Source organism: Mustela nigripes, chromosome 1 (genome assembly GCF_022355385.1).
Source record: "Mustela nigripes isolate SB6536 chromosome 1, MUSNIG.SB6536, whole genome shotgun sequence".
NCBI lineage: Eukaryota > Metazoa > Chordata > Mammalia > Carnivora > Mustelidae > Mustela > Mustela nigripes.
In genome coordinates, this window is record NC_081557.1 from 119788039 (window position 1) to 119808164 (window position 20126).

Below are 20126 nucleotides of genomic sequence, written 5' to 3' on the forward strand. Positions count from 1 at the left end.
CCCCCCCCCCCCCCCCCCCCCCCCCCCCCGTCTACTCCTCCCTCAGCTTGGGAGTGCGTGCACTGGCTTACATACATACATACATACATAGATAAGTAAGTAAATACATGCACACATATATACACATACACAAATAAAAGTAAAACCTTAAAAAAATGTCTTTAAGCATCCAACTAGGTAAGAAATAATGGTTAGTGAGACTAGAATAGTGGTAATAGAGGCAGGAAAATAATGGAACTGAAGTCTAGCTTCTGGCTGGTGATTTAAAGACTGTAGCCTTCAAGAGGGGTCTGAGGGCCCAGAGGGGGTCGTGCAGGGCCAGCCAAGAAGGTCCTTGCCTTCACACAGGACAGAAATCAAATGGAAGCCAAGAGGAAGAGAGCGGAGTTTACCGAAGACCTAGGGAGAGTGCAGATACAGACAAAGCACCTGTTAAACTCAGAACGCAAAGGAGAATGTCCTCTTTGCTTGGGGCCTGGGGTTTTTATTGAGGATAGTGTCTTATCAGGCATCCAGTAACAGAGAGGAGTGTTTAGGTGTCCTCGGTAAGCCACTTATGCCCTGGAGCCAGAGATCTTGGTGAGTCAGTGGTTTTGGTCACTCCTTAGGTGGTATTGTGCTGGTAGACTCCAAAGAAGTCATTAACTCCTTGACCTTTACAAGGAGAACATACATTATTTGTTCTATAGGTATGTGTGGGTGGGGCATGGGGGGCTGTTGTAAGCCCTTGCAAGAGTAGAGGCAGGAAAGGAGCAAAAATAGCAGTTTTTAATTGGGGTCCTTTTAGTTTTCCTGTTTCAACAGTATTTAATACCCATGCAACTGGATAAAGTCATCATGATCAGAGGTCAGCCTTCCACTGACCAGATCTAATTCCCTGCCTGCTTCTCTGTGGCCTGGGAGCTAAGAATGGTTTTTACATTTTTTAAATGGTTAAAAAAATTAGAAGAATCACAGTATTTCAGACATGTGAAAATTATATCCAGTTCAGATTTCAATGTTCATAAATAAAGTTTTACTGGAAAGTAGCCGTACTTGTTATTTGTGTGTTGTCTGACCATCTTCACACTACTAGGCAGAGTTGAGTGGTTGCATATGGCTTGCAAAGACTAGCATATTTTGTGTCTGACTGCAGATCTAGGTGTATGAAAGGAGAAGGTGGCTTAGGGACACATCCCAGTGTTATCAGTGTTTAAGTATATACAGTCCTTAAGTGTCGAAGTGCGTAAGAGGGAGCTTGATTTTTATATCCGTTTCTCAGTTGTCAGCCAAAACAGCAAGGCTGGTGACTGTGGCTTCAAGAATTGAGTAATTGTGGCTCTACAGTAGGAACAACACAGCCATCATATCTTCTTTGAGGATTAGGGAGACCATGGGATTCATAAAGTAATTTTAATCTTTTCAAACTCCTTAGATTTGAATAGCTTTTTATCTTTGTAGTTGATCATCTTGATTGAGACCGGGTTAAAGATGTACAACTTAAGTAACTGGTTTTCAGACCAGCATTTTTGGTGCATTATTGACTCATGCCTCATGCTCTGAGAGTAGTATAAATTTGGGATCAAGATTGCAATGGAAAATAATGTAATATAGCCATTAATATGAAACTATAGTTTTAGTTTTGAAAGGTATAACTCAACTTAGTGCATTACTCCTTATAAGGAAATATACCTTATAGAATATATTTCAGAGAAAGTCAGAAATTCCCCCTACCCCTTTCCATTTGCTTCAAAGAAACTTTTAGCTAATGTAATGGATCAACGTAAGAGGGCTCAGAGGAGATGATTTCAGTTTTTATACATGTAAGAATACAGTATTAATCAGTGAGTTTGATTCTTTTCTAGGAACACACATTGATAGGCTCAGCAAATTCCCAAGATATCCAGCTATGTGGCATGGGGATTCTTCCTGAACATTGTATTATAGACATCACAGCAGAAGGCCAGGTCATGCTGACTCCTCAGAAGAATACCAGGTAATGTACTTTAATTAGTGTCAATGTCACAATAATTTTTAAGAGGAAGAAAGTACACTAGTTGTGGGTGTTATAAGCATGTTTGGCCTTTGCTTTTAAGTTCACTTAATGAAGCTATCCAGTTAGTTACCAAGACCTTTACATTGAACTTTTTAATAGCTCTTAAACCCATCTCTCCTCTCTATACTCACTACTGTGGCCTTGTTTAAATAAGACCCTCATCAAATCTTGATTGGAAGGAACTATGCCAACACTCTAATCTTTTTCCTGGGTCTCTTACCATACAGCCAGATGGCTTTTGACTAATTTTTATTTTATTTATTTATTTTATTTATTTATTTGACACAGAGAGAGATTTTATTTATTTATTTGACACAGAGAGAGAACAAGTAGGGGGAGCAGCAGGAAGGGACGCGAGGGAGAAGCAGGCTCCTCACTAAGCAGGGAGCCTGATGTGCGACTCGATCTCATGACCCCAGGATCATGACCCCAGCCAAAGGCAGACACTTAACCAACTGAGCCACCCCAAACTTTCTACTATTTTTTATTTAAAATCCCTCACATCCCTCCTATTTGTCTCCTATTCCTCTGTGTCTGTTGTTCTTTTGGGCAACGGACTTGTATTTGACCTTCAAGACTAAGCTCTGCCGTTGTCAACTTTGGGGGAATTCCCTATTTGGTCTACATGAAGGGCCCCTAGTATATATTCCCTGTACACCTTATGCTTCCTCTTATGTTAAGACTTAATATTATTGTTTCTAAAAAACTTTATTTTTTAAGTAGTCTCCATGTCCAGTGTGCACCCTAATGTGGGGCTTAACTTCACAACCCTGAGATCAAGACCTGAGCTGGAATCAATAGTCGGATACATAACCAACTTAGCCACCCGAGCACCCTATCACACTGTGTTCTTGTGGGCTTTTAACCTTTATTATTGCAGTAGACTGTGAGCTCATTGAGGACAGGGGCCTTTCTTTTTTGGTTCTCTCTCCTTAGTATGTAATAGAATATAAGTATATATTATAATATAGTATATAAGCACTCGATAAGTAATGAATGAAGAGATATAATATTATGTAAATTAAATGTTTCTCACTTTGCTTCCTTGAGCTGTGAAGCTGTTACTGCCCTGTTATATAATGGTCTACAACTGTTAATTGACTTAGAGTGATTCTTAAAATGTTGATTCATTTCATTATATGATACTGAATAATCATTAACATCATTACTAATCTTGGGGTGTCTGAGTGGTACAGTTGGTTGAGCATCCCACTCTTCGTTTCAACTCAGGTCATGGTCTCAGGTCATGATCTCAGGGTTGTGAGACTGAGCCCCAAGTTGGGCCCACACTCAGTGGGCAGTGTGCTGGAGATTCTTTCTTTTCCTTTCCCTCTGCCCTTCCCCCTACTCCTCTACATGTGCTCTTTCTTTCTCTATTTCTCTTTCTAAAAATAAATAAGTCATGGGGCACCTGGGTGGTTCAGTCGGTTAAGCGACCAACTGTTGGTTTCAGCTCTGATCATGAGCTCACAGTCGTGGGAGCCTGTATCGGGTCTGCATGGCATCTGCTTCAGATTCTCTCTCCCTCCCCCGCTGAGTGCACTTGCTCTCTTTCTCTTTTTCAAATAAATAAAATTTTTTAAAATAAATCTTCAAAAAATATTATTACTAACTTATCCAAAAAGTCTTTAAATATTGGGAAACTATCCACGTCACAGTGAAGGATACAAATGAGGAAGAGGAAAGAACAGCAGGAGCTAGGCCCGGTACTCCCAGCCTGGGCATGCTATTCTCTTATTGAGTAGTCTTACTGAATAACAACCTCAGGCAAGGTTACTCTGAAGCTGTGATAAAATATGACAGAGCAGGCCACATAATAATTTTGTTTCAGCACAGACAAAAACCAAGGTCACTCTGTCACACACCAAATACCAAATACTTTCTCTTGGCTGAGGTGAGTGATTACTTCTTTACCGGTCACAATTTTATTATAATCTTCATTCTAGTCTACCCTCTATAAATAAGATTTTTGTAGAATGCCCAATCATAAAAGTATTCCTGCCTTCTGAATGCATCCAACATGTACAGAGCCCCCTTCTCTCAGACCCTTTGCCAACTCGTCTGGCTAAAGCCCAAATCCTGCAACAGTCCTTCCGAGCACACTGGTACTGAGACATCCCATGCTTCCTGCGACTGTCTCTTCTCCCTGTGCATGAATAATCAACCCAGCTTGTTCAGCTACGGGAATGCTCCTAGTGGTCTTTGAGTGGAGGACATTGACACAAGTTTCCAAACTTCCAATTCTCACTTGAAATTCACAGTTGGCATTTCCTCGCTTTGTCCATTTGCAGGAAAATGGCTGCCCTAGATACCACTTTATATATGTCTTTTGCTCAGGACAGTCGTCATACTCTGGTGTCAGTGAACACAGTGCTTTTTTATGTACTTCTCGTTTTGTCAACCTGAAATGTTTAAAAAGTTATGAAGGGTCAGAATTTTTAAAAAGTAGTAATTTTTATTGCTTCATCAAGGACATCCTCAAAGGAAACCTTTTTCAACAATTCTGAGTGCATGGCATGAGTGGTTCAGTGACTACTAATCATGTTTGGTGCCATTGCCTTGGTTTGTGCTAAAACAGCAGTTTTACTCATTGCCGGTATAAACGTCAACTCGGTGAAAAGGGCAGGTTAGCATTATTATAAAAATAGCTTTGATCTTGGGGACCCCACAGAGACCACACCTTGAAAACTCTTATTATAACCATGCTTTTATTTATTAATTATGGCTTAATGGCTGTAGGTTTTAAAAATTAGCCTCTATATGTTTCTCTTTAATTGAACTCCTCATTATATTGAAGGGATTTGTGTCATAAAAGCTGAAATCTGCTAATTTTAGTAGGTTCCCTCTTGTTAAAATTTTTGAGTTCATGCTTTGAATAATCAGACTATAGGAGGACCAGTTACTTATAGTGTTTAAAAACCTACACGTAGGGGCGCCTGGGTGGCTCAGTGGGTTAAGCCGCTGCCTTCGGCTCGGGTCATGATCTCGGGGTCCTGGGATCGAGTCCCATGTCGGGATCTCTGCTAGGCGGGGAGCCTGCTTCTCTCTCTCTCTGCCTGCCTCTCTGTCTACTTGTGATCTCTCTGTCAAATAAATAAATAAATAAATCTTTAAAAAAAAAAAAACAAAAAAAAAACCTACCTGTAAGTGAAATCCGGATAGCCACAGTAGGATTTTGTGTATATGCATATATATAAAAAGTAACTAACAATATAAAGCCAGTTAAGTGCTTTAGTATAGTACAGAAATAAGACACTATAGGCTGGAGTGATGAGCAGCTTTTACAGAGGAAGCAGAAACCAGCTGGGCTTTGAAAGCTGCATAGAACTTGGTAGGGGGATGGGGAGGAATGGGAACGCTGTTCTAGGTTGCAGGACTGGCATAAACCTGGTTTTGAAAGAAGAGTCAATTAAATTAATCATGTTTAGTGGACAGAACCTAACTTTTTTTTTTTTTTTTTTTGGCTGGAGTTGAGAATTTGCTTGAGGGGGAAGAGAAAGAGAGAGGTAAACAGGGCTTCCTTTGGTAGGGCCTTAAGGGTCAAGATAAAGAACTTGACCTTTATCCCATATCTAAGCAAATGAGTCCTTCAGGAGGAAAGAGGCTTGATGAAACTGGTATTCCAGGAATATCAGTCTTACAATGGTGTTTTTTCCCTGCACCTGCAAATTTTTCCCTTTATATCCTTCTATCCACCCCTCTGTTGAACTCCATTGTCAAGGTAAGTAGTCAGTGGGGTGCCTGAGTGGCTCAGTGGGCTCAGGTCATGATCTCCGGGGTGGGGGGGGTGGTCTCTGCTCAGCGGGGAGCCTGCTTTCTCCTCTCTTTCTGTCTGCCTCTCTGCCTTGTGATCTCTCTGTCAAATAAATAAATAAAATCTTAAAAAAAAGATAAGGAGTCAAGTGGACCCTATAAATCTTTTATATATTGATAGGATATGAATGTTTTTCTGTGCTCTAGGAAGTTACAGAAGAATTTAGCACAGGTCTCATTTTTTCTATTTCTAGAGTCTAGTTGGTTGCTTGGCTCTTATTATTCATGTAGATTGGACATACTCATTTGAGTTGTAATGTACACTGCTCCCAGCTTTTTCTTATTGACTATAATCACTTCATATTTACTCCTTAATATGCTATATAACAAGTTCGGAATTGTGAAAAATAGAGGATAGTAATTTATTATACTTAGTACTGTAAGCATTTCTCAGCAGAGAAGTAAATACAAATAGTGAAATTCACTGAGGGCAGGAGAATTGATTATTTTGGGGAATTGATTATTTCTTTTTTCCTAGTAACTAGATCTCTATAGTATTGGGTAATTAAAGGAGAAAATAAGATAATCATTGTTTGCTTGTTTAACCTCTTTTCCCCTCAGAACATTTGTAAATGGCTCTTCTGTATCTAGTCCTATACAACTCCACCATGGGGACAGGATTCTCTGGGGAAACAACCACTTCTTCAGGTATGACATTATTCATGGCTCTTAAAGAGAGATTATTGAAGATTATACTCTGAAACAGAAGAATGTATGGTAAGAATGTTAAGGTAAATTTAACTCCATAAAAAGTACACATTGTTTTGTACATATATATTTACTGACTGTTAATGGTTCGTTCACTATATGCTTTGAACCTGAGAGACATACAAACAATACCCTCAGAGGGACGCCTGGGTGGCTCAGTCTGTTGAGCCACTGCCTTCAGCTCAGGGTTCTGGGATCAAGTCCCGCATCGGGCTCCTTGCTTGGCAGGGAGCCTCCTTCTCTCTGCCTCTGCCTGCTTGTGCGCTTGTGCAGGCTCGCTCAATCTCTCTCTCTCTCTCTGACAAATAAATAAATAAAAATCTTAAAAAAAATACCATCAGAAAAAATAAGGAGTTTGCTTACTTATTTTTTTTCCATTTTATTTCCCAGTGCAAGATGGTTGTTTTGCCATCTGGTGTAAGAATTCATTAATTTTTTTTTTCTGACGTGCTTATCTTTTTATTTATTTATGTGTTATTGGAAAAGAGCAGTTTTAGTTCCCGTAGTCATAAAATAAAGTTTGTATTTCATTTAGGAATGTTTTTGACTGCAGGTAATGGCAGACTTGACTACAATGGCTTAAACAATTTATTTCACTGACCAAGTAAGAAATCCAAAGGTGGATGGTTGTTGGCGTTGGCTAAACCTCTCAAAACTGTCAGAGCAGAAGGCTTGTCACTGTCTCTTTGTCTTAGCATGTCCCTGTGGTCTAAAGACGGCTACACCATTCTAGGTATCAAAGCAGCATCCAGGCACATATGAAGAAAATGAGGGAGAAGGGTGGTGGTTCTTAAGCCCTATCTGCTTGATCAGAAATGGCAGAAGTCTTCCCAGAGCCCCCAGCAACCTTCCATTTTTGTCTTGTTTGGTAGAATTTGCTCCTTAACTACAAGGGAGGCTGAGAAAGTGGCAGTGCTGGGACTGCACACACTGTTTTCCCTAGAAAACTGGTGTTGGGTTGCTAGGGAAGGGCAGGCTGAGGTTGTACAGAACTACAGACCTGGTTTGTTCTCTTCCTGTCACTGGTCACCATGCTTGGGACATCAGACTGACTTTTCTTACAGTTAATGGAGATCCTTTGCTTGTAGGCCAGTCGGTATTTTGATTACTGGAAAAAGAATTTTCCACTGAGTATATGGAAAATATTTTTCATTTTTCTCCTTCCCAAACTAAATCAGGTGTAAACTACTTGGATTGGTTTTCAAAGCCTTCCAAGTTTGAGATACATTGATCTTTCCAGCATTAACTCCCATAACTTCTGCTATGCAAATTTTGTGTGCCTCTATGTTTTTTCATTCATAATTTCTTCAGAGACTGTGAGAGTTTCCATTTCCACATCTCTTCTCATGCTGTTCCTACTTTTAAAGCTTGGCTCAAATTACTTCCTACTGTGTCATCTTTTCTGTTGTTATTCTAGTGGTCCTCAGCTTTTCTTTAATACCTAGCCTATCACAGTCATGTGGCCCCAAGTCGCATGGTCTGTTGTAACTATTTGTGCTTGAGTGTGTGTTTATTTCTACTACCAGAAGATAAAATTCCTGAGTACAGTAATTGCCTTATACTTAGATGGTACCCCTTGGCATCTAGCAAATGCCAGTGTTTAATGGATGGAATAAGTGCATATCTTTATTTTTAAAATAATATTCTCCCCACCCCACAAGACTGAATTTGCCTAAAAAGAAAAAGAAAGCAGATAGAGAGGATGAGGAACACGACACGTCCATGAAGAATGATACCAGCTCTGAGCAGCTGGATATAGACGGAGACTCCTCCAGTGAGGTGTCCAGTGAAATCAACTTCAATTATGAATATGCACAAATGGAAGTTACCATGAAGGCTCTGGGGAATAATGGTAAGTAGATCTGCTGTGCATTTTAGAATCTTTCTAAAGTCGATGAAAAGTTAAAAATGTTTGTGACTGAGGCCTTTTAAATGTTAACAAAAAAGGAAATCTTTATGTTATTCTCTATATTCTTTTAATTTATTACATTTATAAAAACCTTTCATTCTTTCAGCCTTGAGTACAAATTGCTGCACACTTTGTTCTCACTGATAGAATTTCTCAGGTTTGAAATTTGACTGCCACTGTCACTCACAGCTTACATGTAGAACATACAGTAGATCTGCTTTTCCTGTGTGGAAGACAGTTCGGCATGTATCTGACAGAAGAGATGATATGATGAGTAGCAGGGACTAAGGACAACCAAGTTTAGTCCAAACTATCTTCAAGAATCTTCATTTAGGGGTGCCTGGGTGGCTCAGTGGGTTAAGCCTCTGCCTTCAGCCTAGGTCATGATCTCAGGGTCCTGGAATTTAGCCCCACATCGGCTCTCTGCTCAGCAAGGGGCCTTCTTCTTCCTCTCTCTCTGCCTGCCTCTCTGCCTCCTTGTGATCTCTCTCTCTCTCTCTGTCAAATAAATAAACAAAATCTTAAAAAAAAATCTTCATTTACTAGTTAGGATGACAAACAGCATAGCAATATAGAACCACATGGGAAATCTATTGTGTTGTACTGTGACCTTTCTTTGATTATTTACCTTTTTAAAAAAAAACCTTGTTTAGATCCAATGCAGTCCATATTGAATAGCCTAGAACAACAGCATGAAGAAGAAAAACGATCTGCGTTGGAGCGCCAGAGGCTTATGTATGAACATGAATTGGAGCAGCTACGAAGAAGGCTGTCTCCTGAGAAACAGAACTGTCGTAGTGGGGACCGGTTTTCTTTCCACTCACCCAGTGCTCAGCAGCGATTGAGACAGTGGGCTGAAGAGAGGTAGGCTCATGGGGCCTTTAGTATGTGTGCATAGCATAGGCTCAACCCTTTAATTCACCTACGTAAGATGGCGTGGAGAAATCTAGACATTATTTGATAAAGAATTACAGAATTATATTAAGAGAGACGGTTACAGCTTCAGAACCATTTGTATGATCTTTTTTTTTTTCATTTTTGAGAAAAAACAGGAATCTTCCATTTATATTGATTTATTTAAAGTTTTCCATGTTAGGTGCTGTCCCATTTTAGTTTGTATGGCTTTTGGATTTGAATAAATAAGTATTTGTACTTAGAAGTTATACTTTATCATTGTATCATACTTCAGGTTGTGAAGCTTGGGTAGATGCTTTTTAAAAAAAAGGAAAAAAAAGAGAGGTGGTTATCTGGACTGATTAGCTCAGGTGGGTAAAGCATGGTGCTAATGAGATGCAGATTGCAAGCTTGAACTCTATACGGGCTAATTAGCGTTGCACTAAAATGTTTCATCCATGGTTACAGACTGTACTTAACTAACCTCTTGCTATTCCAAGTTTGGTCTGCAGACAGGCAGCATCCCTATCAGGTGGAGACTGGTAGAAGTGTGGCCTGTCCGGCCCCACCCCAGACCTACTGAGTCAAGCTATTTCGGTTTTCAAGATCCTTGGGTGATCTGTATACACAGTCAAGTTTTCAAAGCACTGTCCTAATCAGTGGCCAGCTTGTTACATGAGCGTGTGCCAGTACTTACAGCATAGCCCAGATACAAGTGCGTGCATGGGTCGGTGTCAGTCATACATTTCCTGTGTGCACAAGGCACTTGTAAAGCTTGGTTCGCAGTTTGGCATTAACATATTGTGTACTACATGATATTCCCATGTGCTGCTTGATGGTTATCTCCTCCCTCCCCCGCCCTTTTTTTTTTTTAAAGAGAAGCAACACTGAATAACAGCCTGATGAGGCTGAGGGAACAAATTGTGAAAGCCAATCTGTTGGTGAGAGAAGCTAGTTACATTGCAGAGGAGCTGGATAAAAGAACAGAGTATAAAGTGACCCTGCAGATTCCAGCCTCCAGCCTGGATGCCAACAGGAAGGTGAGGTTGCGGGTAATGGAAGAGACAGACAAAACCACTGCAGAAAACTGCTGTTTCACCAGTGTTAAATACCAGTGGGTGTGTCCTCATCCCCACCTACCCTTTCTGCAGTCTTCATCCTTTTGTACTTGTTCTCCTCTCTCAAGTAGAATTCACTTGCTTTTAATTCTTTGCCTTTGTGCATAGTGTCCTTTGTCCACTAGAATATCCTCTCCACCTCCTCCTACCACACCCCACCGATTTATTCCATTCAGCTCCCTTTCATCAGTCTGTTTCTGTGATTTCTGGGAAGTCTTCCCTGATGAGTCTTCAGAAAGTGGGGTTTCCCCTTCATTCCTGTGCCATCCTACAACCCTCCTCCTTTAAGTTCCGTGTTTAGTTGATATTTACATGTCATTTTCAGTTGCGAATAGATTGTTCTGCAAAACTGTTTAATAGTTGTTTCTTGTGTGTATTCATGATCACAAATCTTTTTTTTTCTCTTGGTATAATGTAATCACCTTAATAAAATGTAGGGGGAAAGCCCCATCAAAATTTTCTATCCTTGCCATCCATGTTATTTAGACCCTTTTCTAATTCTCAATCATATTCATACATAATTTTGATGGTATATAGAGTTTTATATCAGATAAATACTTTGAGGGATAAATAAAAATATTTTAAGCAAATAAATTTTATATTCAGATAAATATTTTGTTTCTCCCACAGTATTTGATACAGCAAAGCTTTAATGAATGTTTGGGTTTTCTATTCTGATTTGGTAGCAAGGACCACTTTCTTTTTCTTGTGGCATCATAGCCTCAGGGTCAGTATTTTCATAGAGTAGATATTTGGCAAATAGGTTGCTTAATGTTTTGAGTAATACAGTTATTGTAAACATGATGCACTCATTGCTTTATGGAAACTTGCCTTTTGATACATATTCTGTGTGTGATTTGAACTTAGAACTTTATGTTGCTTATTGGTATTTGTAGGGCAAACCATGGGTACACTGGGAATCAGACAAAAAGCGGTAGAGGAAAGCCAATCATAGGCAGAAGGTATATGGCTTAGTTTTCTAGACAGCTGAGCAGAGCAAGGTCTCTTCCATTCTGTAGTGTCTGAGTTGGAAAAACAGAAACATAACCATTTTATCCCCTTGAAGCATGCCTGTCTGTAGCCCTTTTCTGCGTATCCTGGCTCAGGCTTTGTTGGAAAGAGCAACCTTGCTCACTTCTGGGCAGCCAAGTGACACAAGTCATTTTGGGCTTCTCTGTCTCTCCTACACACCTGACAGTGTGTTTGCGGGACTGTTTGCATGGCTGTTAGAGATGATGCCTATCGCTGGAATCAAGGCAGCCATTGTTAACATGTTAACAGCTACTAATCTATGCTATTATTGATTTAATAGATTAGTATTTTCCGATTTCACCCAGAGAGAGGAGCTGGACAAGGAAGTATTTCTTAAGGAGAGAGTCCTTTTTAACTCAGGCTGGATCTTTCCTCATTTATCCAAGATGACCTTTTGTTTTTGGTACTGGAAGGGTTCATTTCAGTTCATGTCTTGCCCCTGCTGTGAACTCTGTTCTTTGTTCTGGTCTAACTCCTGGCTTTGTACTCCTCTGTCTCTCTCTCTCACTTTCTCTTTCTCTCTCTCTCTCGTGATTTTGGTAAGAGAAATTTCTTTTTTTTCTTTGTTCCAGTTCTTGTTATAGTTGCTGGAGGGCCAAGTCTTGATGCTGCAGGATATCGCTGGCTGCCGTTTCCTCCCTGTTCTAGTATTCTCCACCTGCAGTACCACTCCGTGTGGATCCCTGATGAGCTTTTTGTATTTATTCCCTAGCAGGCTGGGTAGAAGGTAGAAGGGCCTTTAGAGTAGAGAGAATGGCAATTTTTGAGCTTCAGATTTCAGAATCTTTGTTTCATTATGTGCATTCTCTTTGAAATGATTATAGACAAGATGGTAAAGCAGCGTTGGTGTATTTAACAGTTCCCTGAAGTTCTGAGTAGACCGGGTTCAAACAGTTGATAATTATCCAATAAATCTAAACTGATTAGATAACTGATAGATACATCTCTACACATGGGGTATTTTTATTTTCTTCTTGTGGTTTTAAAAGTTTAAAAACTGTTTCCATATTAAAAACACATTGCTTTGGGGTGCCTGGATGGCACAGTTGGTTGGGCATCCAACTCTTGGTTTCACCTCAGGTCATGATCTCAGGGTCTTGAGTTCAAGCCATGTCATGTCAGGCCCTGAGCTCAGTGTGGAGTCTGCTTGAGATTTTCTCTGTCCCTCTTCCTCTGACCCTCCCACTTGTGTTCTCTCTCTCTGTCTTTAAAATAAATAAAATCTAAAAAAAAAACCCAAAAAGCAAAAAACCCACCTTGCTTTTACAAGCTGGAAAAACTTCATTAAATTCTAGGGTTTTTTCTGGGGAAATTCACATAACATAAAATTAACCACTTTGAAGTGAATATTTCAGGGGTACCTGGGTGGCTCAGTTGGTTAAGAGTCCAACTCTTGATTTTGGTCATTGTGAGATTGAGCCCCGCTCTGTGCTGGGCACTGAGAGTGGAGCCTGCTTAAGATTCTCTCTCTCTGGGGACGCCTGGGTGGCTCAGTTGGTTAAGCAGCTGCCTTCGGCTCAGGTCATGATCCCAGCGTCCTGGGATCGAGTCCCACATCGGGCTCCTTGCTCCACGGGGAGTCTGCTTCTCCCTCTGACTCTGCCTTCCACTCTGTCTGCCTGTGCTCGCTCTCCCTCTGAAAAATAAATAAATAAAATCTTTAAAAAAAAAAAAAAAAGATTCTCTCTCTCTGTCTGTCCCTCCCTCCTCCTCTCTTTAAAAAAAAAAAAAAAAGAAAAAGATAAAGCGAACTATTCGGTGGCATTTTGTCCATTCACAGTGTTGTGTGACCAGCATCTTTAGTTCATACTGTTTTTATTTATTGGAGAGAGCAAGACAGAGATAGTGAGAGAGGACAGGAGCAGTGAGAATCAGGCTACCCCACTGAGAAGGGAGCTGGATGCAGGACTCGATCCCAGGACTCTGGGATCATGACTTGAGCCAAAGGCAGCTGCTTAACCAACCGAGACACCCAGGCAACCCATACTGTTTTTTTTTAATTTTGTATCTAAAGTGTGTGTTTACAGATTGATATAATTTGTTGCCTCCATTTATCATTTACAGTTTGCTCTTTTAAACATTTTCTGTTTTGTACCACATTAAGATACTACCCATTCAAAAAATTTTTTAAATTCAAACTATTAAAGGGTAAAAGATCATTTCCTAGCTGTCCATCCCAGCAGACTTTCCCTTGTCATTCAGTGCTTCTGACTCTTTTTCCACCCATAGATTATCTGGCCAGATGATGGCTTGAATAAAACCTTTTTGATTTCCCATTAAACATGATTTAATCTTTCGGGTTTTAAATTTAAATTTATATCCCATTTACTATAGGAATAACCTATATGAATAATTTACTATATAAATTTACTTTTAAAATTACATCTAACTTATATACTTAAATTTAAATTTTGATCGCAGCTGAATATAATGGCATTTTATTAAGCTTGAAAGGTTCCTGAGAAGTTTTGCGGTGAACTGAATAGAGAAGGATAGCAATTCCGTTTTGGTTGATGACATTTGACTGGTGGGTATAGAATGTTCAGGGTTGGCTTCCATGGTGGATATCTTTGTGTTTCACATGGTCACTCTTACTGTTTTACAGCGAGGCTCTCTTCTTAGTGAACCTGCAATCCAGGTGAGAAGAAAAGGAAAAGGAAAACAGATTTGGTCTTTAGAAAAACTGGACAACAGGTTGCTGGATATGAGAGACCTTTATCAGGAGTGGAAGGAGTGTGAAGAAGATACCCCGGTAAGTTATCTGAGAAAAAGGACCAAACTGGTCGTCATAGAAGAAACCAAGCAGGAAGGAGCTTACCCATTTTTAGGGAAGAATTGTTCATTCTGCTAAAATAGTAATCCTGTTTCCAGAATAATTTTAATCCTCTAAATTGGCTAATCAAGAATCTTAATAACCTATTTTTCTGGCATCTTCTTTCTTCTTCTTCTCTTTTGCATTCTCTGGATTTCTAGTAGACTCTTCTACATTCCATTCTGACCTCTGTTGGTGTCACATTTGTCTGCTTCTGTACTGGACTATAAATTTACTTAAGACAAAGACCAGGCCTTATTATCTCTCTTCCCATTTCCCTACACATTTAACCTCACAAATAGAAACCTGCAGTATCTCTTTTTTTTAATAGAACATCAGTGGTATCTTAATATTTATACTACTAAGAGCACATTTGGAAGGAGTTTTGATCCTACAGTGGGTGTTAAAGAGCTGTACTCTGGAACTTTCTCCTCAAGTTGCAGGTTTTCCCATTTAGGTCAGCCATGTACTTGTGCATATTTTAAAACAGAAATACATGTTATGTATATTTTTACAGTTTTTAAATACTGCTGGTGTTGCTTCCACATAGAGTTGTTTTCTTAGCCTCTTATTTTTTATTTTTATTTTTTTAGCCTCTTGTTTTTAAAAAAAATTTATTTGTCCAGATTATCATCAATAAGATTGACTTTTTGTAGTTAGATGACATTTTTTCTTAAATTTTTTTCCTTCTTTCTTCTGTACTCCTCTTGTATTTCAGCCCAGAAATAAAACATCAATAAATTACAAAAAAGCAAACCACTCTCGTGGAAGGGGGTCAGCTCTCCTTAGGAGCCCTGCATCTTATCATTTGGCAGGAACGAGTGCAATAAACATGAATGAAAACTGAAGAGCACTTTTGTGCACTTGACTCCTTTTTCTAGTCATTGGTTTTCCTCTATTTTCATGGCAAGATTTCCACATAAAGGAGAAGAGAGACGTCATGATACATTATTAAGATGACTGTCATGGGTGAAAGAGGCTGACCACCATTCTGATGGGAGAGAGGAAGAGAAAGTCTGTTTAATCCAGTGCTGTGCTTAAGCTAAATTTCATGACTTTATGAGAGGCATCAATAAGTGGTAGTAGGTTGAATTAATTCATTTTAAGTGATTTCTGAAATTGTGATGTTCCAAATCTCTTTAAAGGTCATACGTTCTTATTTCAAGCGTGCTGATCCATTCTATGATGAACAGGAAAATCACAGTCTCATTGGGGTGGCGAATGTTTTCCTCGAGTCCCTCTTCTATGACGTGAAGTTACAATATGCTGTTCCAATTGTCAACCAGAAAGGAGAGGTTCGTTTTCTCTTCATGCCTTGTGTCCCTCAGAGAAAAATTTAAGAAACAGTGGGGTGGTGACAGTATATTGCTGTGACTCTTTTTCATTAATAATGACAAGAGCTGTTTATGTGTATTATTAATACTTGTGTTTCCATCTGCTTGACGGGAATTATTCCAAAAACTTTGAGGGAAAGTAGCTGGTAGCACCTAGGCTTCTAAGTTCTCATTTACCAGTAACCCAACCATTTGACTCTAAACAGAAGAAAAAACAAAATCTGGAACCATTACCTGCTTTTCTGTTGTTCCAGGTGGCAGGTCGGCTGCATGTCGAGGTGATGCGAATCAGTGGTGACATTGGGGAAAGAATTGCTGGAGGTGATGACACCTCAGACCTCTCCTGTGATAAGGAAACCCAGGAGAATAGACTTGTGTGCATGGTAAGTCCCAGTTTCATTTAGAAGCAGTGTCAGTGCAGCTGATTTTGAGGATTGTGGCTATTTAGACAATAAATACTGTGTTCTTTTTCGAACTTTGAAATGTCTGTCTCTAAATAAACCTTTTGTGGTGGTATTCCAGAAACCATATTTCATCATATATATTGATTTACCAGTTAGCTAGGTACTTCCACTGTCTTCCTCCGTGAAGCCTTGGATAAGTCACCTCTTTCTTCTGGAACATTCTGCTCCAAAGTTACATGGATTTCTGTTTATCTGAACTTCTCTCTAGAGAAGCACACTTTTTTCATGTAAGTTTCCTCCTCCTGTTGGACCTAGCCCTGATCCTGTTCCTAAGTTCCTACTGTAATCATTCTTCACACTGTTTTTTCTCACGTGTTTTGTTCCTCTTCATCCATGTGCCTTTGCGTATGCTATTTGAGCATGTGGCAGTCTCAAACCCTGCTCTTTCTGTCCTTCCCAGGTATGCCATTCGTGCATACTGTTGCACGTTATCTGTCAGACGTCATACTGGAAATATAAAGATGAATGAGACAGGATTTCTTCTCTTAAGGAGCAATCTGTGTATTTTTTGTGAGTGTGTAGAGGGACACACATGTGAACAGAAGACTCCAATATTGTGTGACCCAGGTGCTCTGAGAGAGGTAGACAAGAGATGTTTGGGGACAGAGAGGAGAGGTAATTAATTCAGAGAGTAAAGTCTGAGGAAAATTTCTAGAAACATGACTCAGAGTGAACTTGAAGGAGAGCATGTTATGTAAAACTCTTTCTCCATAGGGTGCTGTGCTTTTCTCATGGATAATTGGTAGGTAGATTTTAAGGAGGTAATTACATTCCTAAACTCTTACTCAATAGGTGTAGATAGTGCTGCCTGTGTCACTCATTATGACACTGAAAAATATCCCCTCATACATTTCCAAACACACCCTAGCTAGTCCAGCCTGCCATCCATTGAGAATCACTGGAGGAACCAGTTAAATGATTTTTGAGGAAGAGAAATCCTCAAGGGTTATAGGAACAGTGTACAAGTGAGAAGAAGACCGTTCAAAGATGCAGTGAAAGAAGCCTAAACTTAATTCTAATTTCACAATCCATCCTCGGTCCAGTCCTGTATCTCAGAAAGTATTTCTAGAATTAGAGTTGATACTGAAAGGAGAAAGTGAGGCATTTGCTGAAAGCTATGGGGAAGCCTTAGCTGTTTAGAGATGGGCTTTTTTCCGTGGGCCTTTGCATTTATTAAGAAGGCCTCAGATGTTTAAGATGCTTCAGAATGTAGGGGGGAGAATTCTTAGTTCACTAAAAGGTTAATCTTTGATGGTGTTATTCTGGTTTTTAGAACATTTTTTCTGAAATTATACGGTTACCAAAGGTTGAGACATTGGCTCGATGACTCCATAATGGCCCATTTCAAAGGTGACAGATTAGTAAACACAGCTGTATAAAAGTTAACCTCAGTACAAGGATACTGTCTCACTTGGGAAAGTCACCACTGAAAAAAAGTAGAATATCCTGGGTAACATAAGCTTTTTTTGGTTTTGTTTTGTTTTGTTTTTAAAGAAAAAACAAAGTTAAAATATCTTGACACTGTTTTAGTGGAAGATAGCAAACATATACAAAAGTAGTGAGAAACCTCCCTCAGCATCAACTCACCATCAGTCTTACTTCATTCATCTGCCTAAGCCTCTCTGTGCTGTCCCCTTGCCCTGGGTGATTTTGAAGCTATTCCAGACATGATATTTCATGTCTGTTAAGTATGTATCTCTAAAAGAAGAGTACTTAAAAAAACACATTATATCATAACTAAAAATGAGTACTTAATATGAGATACTCAAGTCAAGTTCCTTGATTGTCTTGTTTGCAGTGTCTCTGGCATTTATCCTAATCTTTAGGCACTGACACTTGCGCTTGCTTGCTTCTTCTCTCTCATTCTCTCTCTTTCTCTCATACTGTACAGTTTATTTATTGTAGATACTGGGTTGTTGTCTTGTATTTTCTCATAATCTGGATTTGGCTGATTGGTATTATTTAATGTATTAAGATGTGTTTGCTGTAAATTGGTAGTTAGATACGAAGGTGTAAGGGGAATGGGTAGCAAGGACATTTTATAGGTAGTGGTGTGTTCTGCCATCAGAAGACACACCATCTGGTGTCCTTTGAGGGATGTTAGCAGTCATTGATGATTATACCTAGATATTTCATGAGAAGTTAGAAAAGAATGATACTATAACCCTGTCACTCCTCATTCATTACCTAGAATTCTTTTCTAGAAAGAGTCATCCTATTTCAGCAACTATTTGCACCTCAGAGATACAATTTTGTAGAGGAAGGGCAGGGTAAATGCTCCATTTTTTTCTCCTTTTTTAAAAAAAAAACATCATTTTCAAAATAATTGTCTCCTACTAATATACAAAAGTGACTAGTGAGATTTTATTTTGTTTTTAGTCCAAACTAAACTAAACTTGTTATAAACTCTTTGGTGTAAGTATATTTGATGTGTTTTGATCTGTATATTTATTACCTGTCTCAGAGCTCACATGATCCCATCTTTGACCTGTGGGCTCCTCTCTGGAGTCCTTTTGACACAACCCTAACTGTCATAAACTATAGAGGCTAGCTTTCTTGCTTTCTAGTATGAGGAATATTCTGTCTAGTCCCATCCTAGACGTTTCCTATCCTAGCCTGGAATCAGCCAGCTCTCTAAGGAACCTGGTTCCTTTCAGTGGGAAGTGGTTTTTAGAGACCATATTCTAAGCATGTAATAGTCTTTTGTATTGAAGAAGGAAGACAGACTGTATGACAGTAAACACAATATAGGTGGAAAAAATAAAATCAGTCTGGGACACGTAACAATAATAGGTGATAAGTACCACCAGCTTATAAAAGCAGTTTCTGGTTCTGTTTTTCTATGATGAAAATAAGTATGCACATATTAACATGTTGATATTTTAAATTACATTAAATTAAATGAGTATGTTTTAAAACCCTAAGTAGCATGTCTTCTGACATTCCTGAGCTTTATAGTGAGCAGTGGCAAGTCAAAGTCTGTGGTATTCTGACACCTTGTGGTGATTTTGATTTGTGTATGCAGAAACTTAAAAAAACAAACAAAAACTGTATTCTGGATATCAGAATAGTCTCATTCCTGATATTCTTCATTCCTGGCAATCTTATTCCTGATAAGTTGCCTTTAGGATATAGATCAGCATATGAAATCTTATAATTTATTTCAACCTTAAAATTGAGATAGATTTCTTAGAAAAAATACTGGCTTTCAGAAGGAATTTAATCATAAGGAAGTATGTTTCCAACATCTGTCCACTCAGTGCTTTGATGTGTTTTCATTCATTTTATTCCATTGATATGGTCAGTTCTCACTCCAGTATCATTAGGTAGCTATTCTGTTTCACGTAGGAGAAGTCTCAGCCTAAGAAAACTAAGAATTTAATCTGCTTAAAAACAGGAACTAATATATGGCAGAGTTTTATTTAGATCTATATTCTACAGAAATCTTGTAATTTTTAAAAAAGATTTTATTTATTTATTTATTTATTTATTTATTTATTTGATTTATTTGACAGAGATCACAAGTAGGCAGAGAGGCAGGCAGAGAGGGAGGAAGGAAAGCAGGCTCCCCTGATCAGAGAGCCTGATGCGGGACTCAATCCCAGGATCCTGAGATCATGACCCAATCCGAAGGCAGAGGCTTAATGCACTGAGCCACCCAGACTCCCTGAAATCTTGAAGTCTTATCAAATATCATGTTGTCTCACCTTGAAGAATATAATAAAAAATTTTAAACACTTAATGAAAAAGTGATGGTTTTTAGAATGAACAAAAAATTAATTGCCAAACACTGAATTCTCTGTTGGGTTTATACGAATAAAATGCATTAGTCAGTCTGTTTTTTTGTAGCCTGTTATGGAATTGCTGTCTAAATGTTTTGAACTGTTGTTGCCATTGGGAAAAATGAGTAAAAATAGGAGTTCTCAACCATTGCTTACCCATTATGTACCTGGTATAGAAGAAAAAAGTCATCTGATTTGCCTGATATTCTATGTTACTATTAATGC

General features: G+C 39.0%; 1 protein-coding gene across 2 annotated transcripts in view; it reads left to right on the top strand.

The window, feature by feature from the left end:
* The window catches only part of KIF13B (kinesin family member 13B), a 198080-nt gene that overhangs the window by 106357 nt on the left and 71597 nt on the right, over positions 1–20126 (top strand). For both annotated transcript variants that reach the window (XM_059372373.1, XM_059372380.1), the window contains exons 14-21: positions 1845–1975; positions 6410–6496; positions 8218–8408; positions 9119–9329; positions 10237–10399; positions 14115–14261; positions 15467–15616; positions 15910–16038. In XM_059372373.1, coding sequence (XP_059228356.1) covers positions 1845–1975; positions 6410–6496; positions 8218–8408; positions 9119–9329; positions 10237–10399; positions 14115–14261; positions 15467–15616; positions 15910–16038 — 1209 coding nt within the window. The remainder of the gene's footprint in view (positions 1–1844; positions 1976–6409; positions 6497–8217; positions 8409–9118; positions 9330–10236; positions 10400–14114; positions 14262–15466; positions 15617–15909; positions 16039–20126) is intronic.